General features: G+C 47.7%; 1 protein-coding gene across 1 annotated transcript; it reads left to right on the forward strand.

Annotated features, from left to right (window-relative positions):
- Positions 1–13,633: 13,633 nt before the first annotated feature.
- On the forward strand, positions 13,634–16,472 carry LOC136398422 (uncharacterized). The gene is made up of 2 exons (XM_066372699.1): positions 13,634–13,650; positions 15,206–16,472. Exons 1-2 carry the CDS (start codon positions 13,634–13,636, stop codon positions 16,470–16,472), a joined length of 1,284 nt encoding a protein of 427 aa, XP_066228796.1.
- Positions 16,473–17,943: the final 1,471 nt, after the last annotated feature.

The following is a 17,943-nucleotide window of genomic DNA, read 5'->3' on the forward strand; positions in this document are numbered from 1 at the left end:
TGATCAGATCTGTCCAGAAGCTGAGAGACCATCCCAGAGTCCACTGCAGTAACCCAGGCAGCAGAGGGAGGTGACCCGGACGTGAGCAGTGGTAGGATACATGAAATGAAAGCAACAGATACATTAAGAAACTGTTTTGGAGGTAGAGTCAAACTAGGCTTGTCCAGGCAACAGACGAGGGGAGTGAGAGCGAAGAGAAGAAGCAACTCTGACTTCTGGGATTTTGCCTTGAGACAGTTGAAAAGCCAAGACAATTAGCGTGAGGTAAAATCCGACTTGGGACATAATGTGCTCTGGGATATACAGGAGGTCCTCAGGTTACGACACAGCTCCGTTCCTACAATAGTAACTTAACCTAAATTTTGGTATAAGTCAAAACACACAATAGTTATAAGCCTAACACAAATGGAACACTTGCACTTTTAACTTGCACATCTAACTTTTAAATGGCGTAGGTAAGCATACCGGGGAATGCCAACTCCCTCATTCATACGCTGTTACTGCGTATTCTTCTGCGGCGTGCAACCAAACTAGTTCACCCACGTAGTCCATAAGCACTACACTAACAGCATAAGCTAATTCACATCTCAACTTTTTAAAGTTTTTATGGGAGTGAGTGTCGTAACCTCAAAACATCGTACATGAGACTATCATAACCTGATGACCCCCCCCCCCCTATTTAAATGTGAAACGCCTGTTGAAATCTACCGGTAAGTAGAGTAAACCACAGTATACGTGGGTATGGACTCTGGTGGATATAGACGATCAGGGGTCTTGAGCATGTAAATGGTACTTCGGCCATGAAAGTGGATGAGCTCACCAAGGGAGGCAATGGCTAAGGAAGAGATAAGGGGTGGGAATGCCCTGCAGAGGGTGGCTCAGAGCAGAGGCCAGGCCTGTGGCCAAGGAGACCGAGATTAGTCTGTGCTGCAGAAGAGTGAATGGTGTTCTGGAAGCAGAAAGGGCAGCAGAAAGGAGATGAAGACAGATCTGTCGATTTTGGAGATAATAAGCGTGTTTATCTGGAATTTATTCTCTGCCCACCTCCAGGGGAGGACAGGAGTTACTTTTAGTGGACCTGATATAGCAATGTACTGTTTCATGAAAACAAAAGATTATAAGAAGCCATGTAGAGGTAGGAGGAGGCCACAGTTTGACTGCATTGTCACTGCACTGGGGCCTCAGTCTCAGTGAGTGTCTGCCTCACGGGGAGAGGAAGCCAGCCCTTACCTGAATGTCATCACTTGATTGACGTAGGAGAAGCTCAGTAGGTAGGATTTTCATGAATGCCACTATATTGGTTTTTCAAGACAGGTAAGCTTTCATGGTATGACTGTTGGGAAAAAAGACCGGGTGAAGAGTCGTGTCGCAGATCTGAGCAGCATAACGAACCACCGGTTGCAGACTGGTCATCCACAGATGTAGGTGGTCCTTTCCCATCCCGGTGCTGGGAAAGGCATCAGGTGACAGAGCGCAGCCCTGATGAGGGAACTGAACCAAGGGCTCCATTGACCGTGGATGTGGACTGGCTCCCAGACTTTCTGAAAATTCCCCTGCTGACTAGTGGGCACCAGGGTGAAGTACCCAGGACCCAGAGAAGTAAGTAGGGTGGCTCTGTGTTGCTGTCCGTCCAGTTCCTGATCATAACTGGCTGAGATGGTTGCTATCAGAGCAAGACAGGCCATGAGCCAGGTTCTGTTGGAAGCCTGGGCTCCAGTCATAGGACAGGGAGTGTGTGACCCAGTCCAGACGTGCAGCTGGAAGAGCTGTGGAGGAAATCCTAAAGAAGACGGTGGCAATGTGTTAACAGGAAACTTTAGTAAGGTGCAGGAGAGTATTTTTTTTTTCACTTCAGTTGTGTGATTTAATCAGTACTTTTATTGTTTTAAAACTCCCAGTCTATTTATTTGTTTGTTTGTCTGCTTTTGGGGTAATGTAAACACGATTAGCTTTAATTCTAAGAATCAACCTCTGAGCCATGCTCAGAAGTCTGTTTTTTATTGAGGTATAATTGACATGTAACATTAGTTTCATGTTGACTTGATGTTTGTATATATTGTGAAAGGATCACAAGAAAACATTTTTGTAAGTATGGGGACACCTAGTTTGTTTTTTACAAACAAGCTTAAACATTACTTCTCCTTTTTTCAAATTCTCTTGTTCTCTCTATAGTTGCATTTGGGGCAAGATTAAAGCAAAGCACAAACACTTTGTAACAATGTTGCCCAGTCAGGATTTGTGCTAGAGGCAAAAAAAAAAAAAAAAAGTGATTTATACTTATCAAGAGATGCTGTTTCCTGAAGGAGAGAGGATGTCAGGCCAGGGCACTGGCTTATTCAAAAAGAATTTAGAAGGAATGGACATCTACCATGTGTGGTGACAACATGGTCTCCTACCATGAGCAAACTCACAGCGTGACACACAGTCCAACAGGTTCCCAAGCTGCCTTTGTCCGGATCCCAAGGGTTCTTGTGCACACACTTGGTGGTTCCATGACAAAATTACGGAAAGTGAGAATTAGAACCTTCCAGAGAACAAGTATATTAGCCATAAGTCACCATCATTATTGTCATCATCATTGTCATCACCACCACCATCATCATCATCATTACTTTTTTATCCCAAGAAATTTGGGGAAAATATTCAGGCCTTTGGATTTAGTTCAGTCTATCTCTCATGGCTAAGGCTGCCGGGTATCTGTATCTTAATCAAGCTCTCTGCAAGAGCCTGTTAAATGTGCTGTGTTTTCCATTCCATGGGTTACCATGCAGCCATGAAGAACAGGTGTCAGGAACTTATGGCTCGAGAGCCAGATGTGGCTCTTTTGATGGCTGCATCTGGCTCACAGACAAATCTTTAATAAAAAAAAAATGTTAAAAATATAAAATTCTCATGTATTACAATCCATTCATTTCCTGCTACTCATGTTCATGGTTGCAGGTGGCTGGAACCAATCAAAGCTGTTCTCTGGGACAACACCAAATTTTTATTGGATAATGCGTAACGTACACGGGTCGTTGTATGGCTCTCACGGAATTACATTTTAAAATATGTGGCGTTCATGGCTCTCTCAGCTAAAAAGATTCCCGACCCCTGTTGTAGAAGAATATTTAAGGACACAATTATTCAAACAGAATGGTGAGTAGAAAGGAACTTTATTTCCTAATGTGTGCTTTGCAACCACCTCATTTAATATAGCTGTTCTATCTATCTATCTATTTATCTATCATCTATCTATCTTTATTTTTTTTAAGTGAGAAGAAGGGAGATAGTGAGACAGACACCTACATGCGCCCTGACTGGGATCCACCTGGCAACCCTTAGCGAGGTACTTTTTGGCACCTGAGGCTGATGCTCAGACCAACCAAGCTATCCTCAGCACCCTGGGCTACACTCGAGTCAATCAAGCCACTGTGGGAGGATGTTGGGCAAATAAGTTTGTGATCTGTATTTTCTGGTTTTGTTCACTTTTATTATTAAAGATGGCACTACTCATGTGGGGCAGCTGATTACCTTCATGCTTGGGAAGGGGTTTGTGTCAGGTATTTTTCCCTGCCAAGAAGGAAGGAACGGGGCCAGAGCCACAAAGTGTGGAATAATAAACGGCTTTATTGAGTACAGAGTGTGCATCCCGCCTGGTGAGGTTCCCTGGCCCCAAGGTGGCCAAGGAAGTTGCACGGATTAAACTGCGTGGGAGATATTTAAAGGGTCCCTCTAAGGAAGTTGAGCTAATATGACATGGTGAAATCTCACTGGCTGGCAGACAGTCGCTTTTTTCCAAACGGTTCCTGCGAAGCCTCTTTTGGCGTGCTTGGTTGTGGGCGGTTCTAGCCAAAGTTCGCGGGTCTGAGTTCCCCACGTGACCATCCCCCATTATCCACCGATCTTACATTCTGACCTTTTATGTTAAATAGAAAAAGGGGCGTCATTTATTCGTCTGGCTACTTCCTGCTGAATAGGGGTGTCGTGGGGAGGGGGAGATCAGAAAGTGGTGGCTTTGAGTGGTGTCAGGAGGAACATCTGTTTGGCTGTGACTGGAGAAACTTCGCAGATGTGGTCCTGTAAGGATTTTTTAAAAAGGGGGAGTAATAGGGGGATTTGCAGGGTCCAGCCTTTTGGTGAGCTGGAGATGGATGGAGTCCAGTGGTTCCGACTGCCAGTGGTCCTGTAAGGAGGCAAGCTTGAGGCAAAACTGCATGTCAGGAGTGGCATAAAGGGGAAAGAAAGGGGTCCCATCCATTCCCATAACCGAGACCTGTGAGGGAACTAGAGGTCCAGAGTATGATGGCAAAACAGAGAAGGTAGCCCCCGTGTCCACAAGAAATGAGATGGACTTACCCACTCGTTGCAGCATACCCTGGGTTCTCCGAGTCCAGGCTGTGTCCTAGGAGTTCAAGCGATGCACCCACCTGGCTGGATTGGCCTCCCATTCAGGCGGCTTGTCCTCCAGGTAGAGGTGCTGAGGAAAAACCTGTTGCCCAAAGGGGTAATCGCTCTGCCAGTGACTGGGCTGCTTGCAGTCAGGGCAGGGCTCAGTGGGTAGCCACCGGCAGGGGCCCTGCCGGGACCAGTGGTCCTGCTTGCCACACTTAAAGCAAGCTGCTGGTGGTTCCGCTGGTCTCAGGGTTGCCCCAAAGCCGAGGTTTAGAGCGTTACCTTCTGCTACATGCGGACCTGGTGAACAGCCTTGGCATGTTTTTACTAGTTGGGACCGTTAAAAACTTTTAAATGCCGTGTTCACAGGTTCCGGATAGGGGTTTGGGGGTTGAGAATAAAAGGAGGGGGGCTCGTGCAGAGCCGGGCATCCAGATCCTGCAGGAAATGCTGGAGCCAAAGGCAGGACAGGGCAGGAACTTCCTGCAAGAAAATTGGGGTTGGACATCCTGAAAACCGGTGTTAAGAGCCAATGTCAGGCTGAGAAAGGCCTGACGGAGGAAGGACTTAAGAACACAGTGAAGGGAGGGGCCCCTGGCCAGCAGGGGAGGAGAAAGAGATGGTAGTGGTGAATAAGAAACAGGTTTTTGAGAAGGGAGGGGGGGCTCTCAGAGGGAAGAGACCCGAGCACAAAAGAGGTCCACAGAGGGACCAGAGAGAAGTCCCGAGAGAGGGGCGCCCCCGGGGGTCAGACAGGAGGGAGAGAGGGTTGGGAGTCCGCAGAGAAGGAAAGATCAGGAGTGGAGGTTTTAGGTGAGGTTTCTCTGGCCAGAAAAAGGCCTGCGCCGTGGAACAGGCAGCACAGAGATTAAGGACGGGTGCCCGAATAATTAGAAGCCATGCATGTAAGAGATCTCCAATCAGTTCCAAGCTTTTTTGGCGATAGTTAAATTGGTGAGGGTGTTAAAACCGAAAGTCCCTTCAGGAGGCTAATTGAGTGGGTTCTGTGGCCTGGCCACAGTGGAGAAGAAGAACAGTTTCTTCTTCTTTAGGGAGGGAGATTCCTGTGCCCCTACAGCCGCCCTCAGTCCTCGAAGTGGTCAGATTTGAGTATTAGCGTCCTAAAAACTCAAGGTCTAGCCACGGACGGAAAAGGTAAAGTGGATGTGCTCGGGATGTCTCCGTGGGCACACACGCACTCCGATGGAAAAACTTCCCTGATGTAGCTATGGTTTCGGACAGGGAGTCTCGGAGGAAAGAACTGAAAGGAAGGCGGAGGCAGGGGATTTACCGCACCATGCACCAAAATGGGTGGAAGGTCAGAGATCCTGGTTCTTTCTCGGAGGGAATGAGGAAGAGGAGTGGTCCTTGCAGACTTCTACTCCTCCCGGGTTTTCGGCACCAAAATGTAAGGTATTTTTCCCTGCCGAGAAGGAAGGAATGGGGCCGGAGCCACAAAGTGTGGAATAATAAACGGCTTTATTGACTACAGAGCGCACATCCTGCCCAGTGAGGTTCCCTGGCCCCGAGGTAAGATGGAGGCCAAGGAAGTTGTACGGATTAAACCGTGCGGGAGATATTTAAAGGGGTCCCTCTAGGGAAGTTGGGCTAATATGATGTGGTGAAATCTCACTGGCTGGAAGACAGTTGCTTTTTTCCAAACGTTCCTGTGAAGCCTCTTTTGGTGCGCTTGGTTGTGGGCAGTCCTAGCCAAAGTTCGTGGGTCTGAGTTCCCCACATGACCATCCCCCATTATCCACCGACCTTACAGTTTAGTTATGCTAATGTGTGCTGAAGGAGGGATTTTCGTGCTGAAAAGTTTTAAAAGGAGGAGCTAGAAGGCCATTTTAAAAAAGAAGAGACCACATTGTTGCAGAACGGGGAGGAGTCCACGTTGTTGCAGGGGAGAGAGACCACATGGTTGAAGAGGAGACAGCCAGCAAGATGGAGGCATGCAGATGAGAAAAAGGAGGTGGCTGAGGCCTTTGATTCTAGAAAAAACCAGAAAGATTCTCCTGGTTGTGGAACAGGAGAACACGTGAGAGGGTTTTGATGCCCCGTGTATTTGTTTTTACTCGTTGGCCAGTACAAGTCTAGAATAAAGGAAAATGGCCCACCATTTCTTGGATCCATTGATTCATTACTGTCTGTCTGAATTAAATGGGAACCTACATGTGAATGGCCATGGTGGCGGCCCCTGGCCTTACAGAGGGGAAGAGGGAGAGAAAGGGGAGAGGATGGGGGAGAGAAGCAGATGGTCATTTCTCCTGTGTGTCCTGACTGGGAATTGAATCCAGAACATCCATACACTGATGCTCTAGCCACTGAGCCAATCAGCCAGGAACTCTATCTGATCTTTATATCTATACATGCATACATACCTTTAAAAAATGTACACCAAAATGTCAGCAATGGTTATCTCTGAGTGTTTCATCTTCTTTTTGATTATATTTATTTTCCAGGTCTTGTATCAGAGATGTATAAATTCTTTTCACGTTTAAAAACAAGTTTCCACAAAACACTGAAGGAGCCAAGAATCCCAGGGGAACAAACCAGCTGGTGCATCTTCACAACTGTGATTTGAAGAACAGCTCCTCAGGCAGGCAGCCCACAAGGGCAGGTGCTCTCTGAGCCCTCCCCCAGCTGAGGCCTGAGGGCTGAGGTGAGCCAGCCTCCTGGCTCTATGATCAACCTCAGTTACTGAGAATATTCTTGATGTTTTCACATCGTGTTTTCTTGATTTATTTTCTGGAGAGAAAGTATGGCTTGAAGACTGGCAGGTTCAAAACCAGACACTGGCATGGGCAGTCCACTTAGGCTAGGTGATTAGTGACCTCCCAACTTGTATCCAGGCACAATAGATACATGGACACCCTGGGAAGGCACATCTTTTGGTGGTCCTGCAAACAAACAGCCTTCTCATCACGATCCAGCTTTTATCTGGAGCAGATCTTGTGACTTGTTTCTGAGGCGAGCAAATGGTGGACTTCCAAAGAGTGGGTGCTGGATGACTGGAAGAGCTGATGGGGTGCCCCTAAAAGCATAGCTCTTGGGTGGTGGCCAGTCCACCTTTGCCCAGTTCTGCCTGCCTTCCACCTTACAACTGAAAGGAGACCAGGCAGCTAGGTAGGGCTAAGTGAGACAAGTACATGTCAGCAAAGCAGGTTCACTTTATCACTTGCAAATGGGATCTTAGAGAAGCCCCTGCTGCGCTAGAGTGTCACAATTAAGGTGTGCATGGAAAAGCCCCCAAACCCAGCTGTTATTGAGTTACAGTTTTGCTAGAGGACAGACAAGACAGGAAAACACTTAGTAGAAGGTGACTTTCTCAAGGGTGGTCTGTTTTGTTCACTACTGTCTCTCCAATGCCTGCAACAGTGCCTAGCACAGGATGGGCACCCAGTGACTCAGTTCATCACTGAATGAATGAATGAACGGAACTTGCTAGTATCAAAGAAATGCACATGACCACAGTGCTGTGGCATTCTTTTGCATCTTAAGCTGCCACAAATAGCTGACTGAGAAATATACAGTCCTGGTGAAATTTCATGAGAGTGGCCATGTATCTAGTAATAATGCCTATATATAGTAAAATGACTCTTTTGAAAAAGTTTGGTAATAGAGTCATTTAAAAGTTCCCATTTCTTAATTCCAGTTCTATAAATTTATGTTAAAAAATATGCCAGAACAAAAATTAATGAATGGGACTACATCAGACTAAGAAGTTTTTGCTCAGCAAGAGAAACTGATAGCAAAATAAACAGAAAGCCAACTAAATGGGAAATGATATTTTCAAACAACAGCTCAGATAAGGGCCTAATATCCAAAATATACAAAGAACTCATAAAACTCAACAACAAACAAACAAACAATCCAATAAAAAAATGGGAAGAGGATATGAACAGACACTTCTCCCAGGAAGAAATACAAATGGCCAACAGCTATATGAAAAGATGCTCATCTTCTTTAGCTATTAGAGAAATGCAAATCAAAACTGCAATGAGATACCACCTCACACCTGTTCGATTAGCTATTATTAGCAAGACAGGTAATAGCAAATGTTGGAGAGGCTGTGGAGAAAAAGGAACCCTCATACACTGTTGGTGGGAATGTAAAGTAGTACAACCATTATGGAAGAAAGTATGGTGGTTCCTCAAAAAACTGAAAATAGAACTACCTTATGACCCAGCAATCCCTCTACTGGGTATATACCCCAAAAACTCAGAAACATTGATACGTAAAGACACATGCAGCCCCATGTTTATTGCAGCATTGTTCACAGTGGCCAGGACATGGAAACAACCAAAAAGCCCATCAATAGATGACTGGATAAAGAGGATGTGGCACATATACACTATGGAATACTACTCAGCCATAAGAAATGATGACATCGGAACATTTACAGCAAAATGGTGGGATCTTGATAACATGATACGAAGCGAAATAAGTAAATCAGAAAAAAACAGGAACTGCATTATTCCATACGTAGGTGGGACATAAAAGTGAAACTAAGAGACATTGATAAGAGTGTGGTGGTTACGGGGGGAAGGGGGGAATGGGAGAGGGAAAGGGGGAGGGGGAGGGGCACAAAGAAAACAAGATAGAAGGTGACAGAGGACAATCTGACTTTGGGTGATGGGTATGCAACATAATTGAATGACAAGATAACCTGGACTTGTTATCTTTGAATATATGTATCCTGATTTATTGATGTCACCCCATTAAAAAAATAAAATTATATAAAAAAAAATGCCAGAAAAAAGGAAAAAGCCACAAGTATAAAGTATTCCTTGAAATGTAATTTATAGCAGTGAAGAGATGGAGGTAGTCGAAGTGCCTAGCAACAGTGGATAGTCAGATAGCATGTGGTTATTGAGGCCTGAGTAGCAATGAGGCAAAGGGATAAGTTTTTTAAAAAGTAGGATGCGAAACTATCTATACACAATGAGGCGATTATAAAGTATATTCTGGGGAAAACCCTGAAAGGGTGAATAGCTTACAAATTCTTTCCCCTCTAACTTTTGTCATGAAAATCTTTTTGTCTAAAAAGAGCTCAACCAAATAAGATCTGCCTACAGTGCACCATGCAGCAGTAAGCGCACACAGTCTTGAGTGGTCTGCTGTTCTCTCCCACCCTGCCAGCTTGGCTGGGCCCCCAGCCCGAAGGTTTCATGCCTCTGAACAACTGAGCCAGGGAAGTTTTAAGGCAGAGTGTGTCATGGGTCACACACCCTTGAGCACCAAGCAGGTGCAGCTATGGGAGCATTATTTAGCACCATCTGAACACAGATTGCAGAACGTTTCCCAGAAATAATCCTTGGAGCTTTGGCAAAGCTGGTATTGAGTTGTACTTTCTGGTTTGGTGATGGGGTGGAGAGTGGGTGAAACCACGCATGTGTTAAAGCAGTTCCCTTTCCACTGCAGGAGGCAGGAGCCAGTCCCCCTCCAGGGGTGTCTGGTGGTTAAATGTAAAAAGGGGTCATACCCCTGAAGAGCTTCAAGTCTAGCTGATATAGGCACAGGTGTGGTTTTCAACCATGATGCACTTAGGAATCATCTGGAGAGCTTTAAAAATCATTGCTCCTATGACCTGACTGGTGGTGGCGCAGTGGTAGAGCATCAACTTAGGACACTGAACTCCTAGTTTCTAAACCCTGAAGTCACCAACTTGAGCGTGGGATCATCAAAATGATTCCATGGTTACAGGCTTGAGCCCAAAGGCGGCTGGCTTGAGCAAGGGGTCACTGGCTTGGCTTGAACCCCCAGGTCAAGGCACGTATGAGAAGCAGTCAATGAACAACTAAAGTGATGCAACTATAAGTTGATGCTTCTCATCTCTCTCTCTCTCTCTCAAAAGAAAGAAACAAACAACAGCAACAACAACAACAAAAAAAACAATCATTGCTCCCTGGGTCCTTCTTCTAGAGATGGAGATTGAATTGTCTAGTGAGTGGTCCAGGGCACTGAGCTGTAGAAGCTCCCAGATTGTCTATATAAGCAGCCAGGTTGAGATCCACCACCATCTGTGGTCAGTGACCTACACCGCACACACTGACACTGAGCCCACAGAAGGGCTTGCTCTCCGCACAGACCAGCAAGAATCTGCCATGCTTCTTGCCATGTTCCCTGAGTGTCACAAGAAGCAGGGCCTAGCCAGTACCCCAGGGGTTAAGGCTTACAGAGACAGACCCAGAGGCTGGGTGCAAACTGTTATCCTATTACCTTCCAGCTCTGCAACCTTGAGCAATTTGCTCAGTGCCTCTGGGCCTCTTTTTCCCATCTGAAAATGGGATGCTGGTCACCATGGCAACCTCCAGGGTTATTCAGGATGGGGTGAATCAATACAGGCAATAGCAGACACCTCAGGAAATGGGAGCACGGCTGTTCTCCTAGCTGTCTGGGTGGAAACAGTATGGGTACCATGTGAATTCACTGCACCTGCGTCCTGATGGCTGGTTCTGGATGGGGTGGAGATGCACCTGCGGCTCATTTAGTAAGTGATTTGGAAAGCACATGAGTCAGTAGGTCTGTAACTTGTAGAAAATAGGAAGTAGGGAAAATGGAAATATGGCAGATGTGGATATAAAACTCTCCCAATATCAGACTCTGATATTGGGGAAAATACACCAAGGACTGCCACTCAGCGGAGCATGGAGCCAGCACTGCAGGGAGCTCCTTGTGGTCCCTCTGCCTGGCGTGCACCCTCCAGGGAGCTAGCTGGTCTAGGGACAGGAACCGCTCTTCCTTTGGTCACTTAAACTGTAGAGCAAAGACGTAAACATGGTATATTTTAGGAAACGTGTGATGGTCACTGCCACACAGATGCCAATTTATTTCCTGTCACTGGGCTGGGCTGAGATTCATAGCTGAACGAAAATAAATGGCAGAATCACAGCCTGTCTCTGGTGTGGCCTCTGGCACTGCAAGCGGGCCAGCAGCCGCTGCCGAGTCCTCTTGCTTCCTGGTTCAGCAGTGGAAGTGGCTTCAGGTGAAGGCCACGCAGAGGGGAATGTGGTGTGGCCTCCCTGGGGCCAGCCAACTGCGAACAAGCTTCAGGCTGTGTTCTGTCTTGTATTTTAAAACCAAAGAAAAAAAATCTTTAAAAAAAGGTATGTGCAGTAACTATAGAAACCCTCTGTGCATGCACGTGTGTTTTGGAAAAAACCCTCCTGTGTGTCTGTCTGGCTCACATTGTCTCCATTGAATTGTGGGCTCCCAGGGGAAGAGGCTGTGTCTTGGAGGGAAGTCTGACAGAGGCACCGGCCCCCACACAGGTGGGGCCAAGGCTCTGGCTTCAGTACTCAGGAAACCCAGAGGCGCAGTCACAGAAAAGCTACCCGTCCCCTGCTTTGTAGGATGTGTGGTAGGCTGAGGCTCTGGTGTAGCTACTCATTTCATCACTGTCACAGCTCTCTGATGGCACTACCATCAGTGTATCCATCTCACAGATGAGGAAACTGAGGCAGAGGTGGCTAAGTAACACACCAAAGAGCCATAGCTACTAACGGTGCAGGAAGCAGGATATAAAGCCAGGTGTGGGGCATTGGAACCCAAGGTCGTACCCATTCTGCCAGGCTGCTGTGCTCCTGTGTGGGGTGGGCCCCGAGGTCCTAAGCCTAGCTGGCCCCAGCATTCCCCAGGACATTTGACATGTAGACTGACACCCTCATTTTTCACTCCCCTACACACCTGCTGAGGCAGGTTCTTGGGTTTTGAGGCCCAGAAGTCTGCACTTTATTCTCTAGGTGATTCAATGTTGGCAGAACCCCAGAAAGGTATCAGGCATCGTCATGAGGACTAAAACTAGATGGTGGTTTTTGCACGGACCTGCCCAGTCTCACTTCTCCTGGACCCAGACTCACTCCTGAAAAGACCTGGGTACAAAGTTATCATGGCCTGAGAAGTGAAGCCTGAAGATTAGTGTTTCCAGTCCCTCTCGGAGGGAATAAATAGAGCCAGGGAGTCCTGCAGCTGGGCGTCTCTGCCAAGAAAACTTGACATTCACCAGCACACTATATTGAGCCTTCCCGTGGAGGGGGCAGTGTGTGGGGCTCTGGGCACAGTGCCCAGCACAGAGGACAGGGGGGCAGCCAGGCTGCTGACAGGACCGTTGATGCCCCGGCTTTCCTCCTGCAGAAAATGAAGATGCTGATTATAGAGATGCTGAAAACTAGATGCTGGTCTATTTGCAAAGCAGTAGAAAGATTGGCCCATTTTGCTGTCAATATTAGCCATACTCAGTGGTCCTGGGGGTAGTAGTCATCGTGCCCATTGTACGGAGAAGGTACCTAAAGGAGTAAAAACAGAGCTGAGATCACACCTGAGCCTGCAGACTGCACGGTATTTTCCCTCTGCTGTTTCAAATGGAACAGTAATGACAAGGACCTCAACGGGGGCAGGACCGGGGCCTGCTCTAAGGGATCCAAGGTGGGAGGCTACAGGGTTGTGGACTCTGGATTGAGCCCCCTGAAGCCAAGGTTGGAGGGGGGTATCGATGTGTGTTCATTACTTCTAGTGGTTCGAGCTTCCAGTGAATGAGGAAGAGAGAATACAATTTCAAAAGGACCCCTCTCCCAACACACACACACATGCACGCACACACACAGTCACACATACTTTTGTTAGTGTGAGTTATGTGTGAGTTGATAATGTGGTCAAGAGGCTGCCCTGGCCACAGACTCTACCAACAGCTCTCTCCCTGGCTCTCTGCTCCTCCCAGACCTTGCTAAGACATGAGCCTCAGAGCTGCCTTGAACCCCTCTGCCCACCTCATCCCATGGGCTCCAGGCTTCATCTAATCTGCCTGGCCAGCAAAGTCCATGTAGGAATGTTTTGGCATCTTGAGCCTGCTTTCTCTTTTCTTAGTCTCTTTCTGTTTTGGTCTCCCTTTTGTCATCCTTCCATCCTTCTTTCCTTCTCTCCATGTTGGCATGAATCCTAGGGGGATACCACACATCCTCACCATCTTGATTTCTGTGCCCCTGTCATTTTGTCCATACGCTTTTCATTAGGTTCATAGTTGCCTGTGCTTTTGTTCTGTGTGTGTTTTTGATGTGGAGAGGAGGCCAGGGCATGTTAGAGAGATTAGGCAATGAGCAACCATTCTGCTGGACAGAAATGGAATGGTGCTAGCCCAGGAAAAAGAAGGGTTTGGTCTGGCTTATTCGGGGGGTCCTTCCCACAAAGCTGTTCACTGTGAGAAGGGCAGGGGACTCCTGGCTGTGTGGGTTAGGGCGGGGGTTCCATCTCGATAGCTGTCATGGCGGCACTGTCCAGGTAGGAAGCAGCCCCAGCTGTAGGACAAGGGCAAGAGCAAAGCTGCCTGCCAGCCTTTCCACTCAAGACTCTGGAACGGGGGGTTTGTTCACGTTGGTGTAGCTCTATTAGGCAGAGCCAGAGGCAGTGAAAGAGCTTTTGGCTGGGTTTAGCTGAAGGCTTAGATGGAAAATGCAAGTCAGGTGAGTTTCTTCTCACCTTGCTCCACCGAGAGCCTGAGTGAGGCCAGGCTAACTTCCTCCTAGTGCTCAGTGCTCAGCTCCACGGCATTCTGGCCAAAGGACCTCACTGCTTGTTCTAGTCCTTTGCACCACCACCCTGTCTCCCAAACCGTTCCCTACTGCCCAGGCCCCCAGTACTGGTCTCACCTCTAAATCCTAATGAAGGTGCAAGGATAGCCCCTGAGGGCACCAGGCTCCACCAGGCCAAGGGCAGAACCTTCAAGGTGGGCTCTCCCCTACACAATTCTGCAGGGGACAAATCCAATGAGCAAGGAGGTTCTACACAGAGCCCTGCCATTCCCTCATGCCTATGGGGCTCTGTTCTTCACACATGTACCTCTGCTCAGGGACCACAGAGTGGGTGTCCTAATAGTCTGGCTGGGTGAGGACCATCCCTGAGTGCTGGCCTTGCCCAGGCCTGGATCAGAGTGGAGCAGAGGTGACTAGTGCTCTATTCTCTTCAGAGGTTTCCTCTTCAGGCTGGCTAGCCCCTATGAGGCTTGAAGGGAGGTACTCAAATCTGATCATTCTTTCCTTCACTCTGGAAAGAACACCTGGAAGGCTTGTGTTGGATGGAATAGCTCAGTGGTCCTGGGAACCAACCAGCTTTGTTTGAGTCTTTGCCTTCAAGCTATCCAAGGCCTCAGTCCATAGAGTCAGGAGCCCAGGGTGGGGTTGGGGTTGGGGGGACGTCATTGATGGAAGGAAACTGGTGGGGGATTAGTATTCACAGTGGGACTCTAATGAGACATTATTTCACTCAGTTCACAGTCATTGATGATCCATACTCCACAGACAAGAAAAGGGGAAGCTCAGGAAAGCTACTTGCCTAGTCATACAGTTGAGACGGGACAGATTGGACCCATGGCTGCTCCTCTACACTACACATGGCTGGTATGTGGCAGGCCTTTAATGCCTATGTTTAAAAACTATAAACAAATAGATGGATGGATGGCAGAACAAACTGACCAACTACATGTTCTTAAGGCAACACATGAACTGTGCCAGTTTGGAGGGAAATTGCTGGTCATCAGAGTCCCAGGAGATGCCTCAGGGCAGGGAAAACTGTGCCCAGCAGAGTCTGCCTCAGTGGGATCCTGGGAGGGGTCCTCTCCCAGCACATCTGCATAAGGGCTGTCTCCTAGGCAGTGGCTTCACAGGGTCCCCTGGGAAAGAAATGGAACTGTCTGAGGAGAGGTTGCTCAGACTTACCTAGTGCCTTTTCCCTGCAAGCAAATCCACTTGTTCCTTGTGGCTGGGCAGCTAAGGGAGGCATTGGCCCTGGGAAGAGTTTAAGAATAGGAGCTAATTAGTAAAGATTGTGGGACCATCAGCACCATATCAGTTATCATCATCGCCCCCAATTTAGTCACCATTCCCCGCCATCCCCGCCATCCCTACCATCATCCCTGTCGCCACACCCTACCTTATCACCATTTCTACCACATCACCATCCCCACCATCCCCACCTTCCCAACCATCATCACCAACCCCGCCTTCCACACCATCCTCATCAACCCCACCATCCGCACCATCCCCACCTTCTCAACCATCCTCATCAACCCCACCATCTGCACTATCCCCACCATCCACACCTTCTCAACCATCCACACCAACCCCGCCATCCACACCATCCACACCATCCTCACCAAACCCGCCATCCACACCATCCTCATCAACCCCACCATCCACACCATCCCCACCTTCTCAACCATCATTACCAACCCCGCCATCCACACCATCCACACCATCCCCACCTTCTCAACCATCATTACCAACCCCGCCATCCACACCATCCCAACCATCCTCACCAACCCCACCATCCCCACCTTCTCAACCATCCTCACCAACCCTGCCATCCACACCATCCACACCATCCTCACCAACCCCACCATCTGCACGATCCGCACCATCCCCACCTTCTCAACCATCATTACCAACCCCGCCATCCACACCATCCGCACCTTCCCAACCATCATCACGAACCCCGCCATCCACACCATCCACACCATCCCAAACATCCTCACCAACCCTGCCATCTGCACTATCCCTACCATCTCAACCATCCTCACCAACCCTACCATCTGCACTATCCCCACCATCCCCACCTGCTCAACCATCCTCACCAACCCCACCATCCGCACCATCCCCACCTTCTCAACCATCCTCACCAACCCCACCATCTGCACTATCCCCACCATCCCCACCTTCTCAACCATCCTCACCAACCCCACCATCCACACCATCCCTACCTTCTCAACCATCATTACCAACCCCGCCATCTGCACTATCCCCACCATCCCCACCTTCTCAACCATCCTCACCAACCCCACCATCTGTACCATCCCCACCTTCTCAACCATCATTACCAACCCCACCATCCGCACCATCTCCACCTTCTCAACCATCCTCACCAACCCCACCATCCACACCATCCCCACCTTCTCAACCATCATTACCAACCCCGCCATCTGCACTATCCCCACCATCCCCACCTTCTCAACCATCCTCACCAACCCCACCATCTGCACTATCCCCACCATCCCCACCTTCTCAACCATCCTCACCAACCCCACCATCTGTACCATCTCCACCTTCTGAACCATCCTCACCAACCCCACCATCCCCACCTTCTCAACCATCATTACCAACCCCACCATCCGCACCATCTCCACCTTCTGAACCATCCTCACCAACCCCACCATCCCCACCTTCTGAACCATCATTACCAACCCCGCCATCTGCACTATCCCCACCATCCCCACCTTCTCAACCATCCTCACCAACCCCATCATCCACATTATCCCCACCTTCCCAAACATCATCACCAACCCCGCCATCCACACCATCCACACCATCCCCACTATCCCCACCTTCCCAACCATCCCCACCATCCGCACCATCTCCACCATTATCACTATATTTGTCATCACTATCACCTCTCACATTCATGTCCAGTCTTTTCTTTGTAAGCATGTTTTCTGTAATCATCTTTGCAACAAGCATTTGCGCAGCTTTATTGTCCGTAAAGCAATTTTGTCATAAAAAATAAAGGAACAAAAAAATAAAAGAGGGACATTAAAAAGGACATAATGAAACAAAAAAAATAACAAAATTAAAATGACTATTGAAAAACTGAAAAGGCATTGTCTTTGAAATCTTTTGTTCACAGTATTTAGTGGGTGTTTTTGCTTGTTGATTCTTGTTCAGCATTGTACCTTTTCTTTTTTTTTTTTAGTAGTGTCTTCCCTCATTAAGAGAGGTACCAGCTGCCTGACCTGTGGTGGCGCAGTGGATAAAGCGTCGACCTGGAAATGCTGAGGTCGCCGGTTCAAAACCCTGGGCTTGCCTGATCAAGGCACATATGGGAGTTGATGCTTCCAGCTCCTCCCCCCTGTCTCTCTCTCCTCTCTCTCTCTCTCTCCTCTCTAAAATGAATAAATAAAAAAAAAAAAAACAAAAAAAAAAAAACTACTGCAGTAAGTTTAAAAAAAAAAAAAAAAAAAAAAAAGAGAGGTACCAGCTTCCAGCTAAAGAGTTGACCATTAATGTTTTCAGAGACTGCTGTGAATTACTCACTGCCTCCTTTATATTTGCATGGCTTGGTGAACTTGGTGTTGATTAGTGGGACAGAAACTGTGCTCACTGAAGGTTTTGCAAACTATGTGATCATTTTTTAGTAGAGGTTGCAATCAGGTGTTACATGTTGCTTTTAAATATGCTTTATATGCAGTTGTTATCATTCTATTTTCATATCACCCTGTCTGTTCGTCACTGTGTAGACCAACATGAGGGGTAAGATTGCATAATATAAGTGGGAGGGCTGTGAGGACTTTGTCAATGGAGATATTAAAATCAAACTGAAAAATACATTAAGTCTGTTAAATGTAAATCAAATTGTTAACCAATTATTTTATCCTTTATAGTGAAATTGTTTTATGGCTAATTAATTGTGCAGTAAAAATGCTTGTGGCAAAGATGTTCACGGCAAACGTGCTGATTGCAAAAATACCTGGACCCCTCTGCTTCATCATGGTCAATATCACACAGCAGAGCATGGTGGCTCAGAGTT

Source organism: Saccopteryx leptura, chromosome 3, assembly GCF_036850995.1.
Source record: "Saccopteryx leptura isolate mSacLep1 chromosome 3, mSacLep1_pri_phased_curated, whole genome shotgun sequence".
NCBI classification, from domain to species: Eukaryota; Metazoa; Chordata; class Mammalia; order Chiroptera; family Emballonuridae; genus Saccopteryx; species Saccopteryx leptura.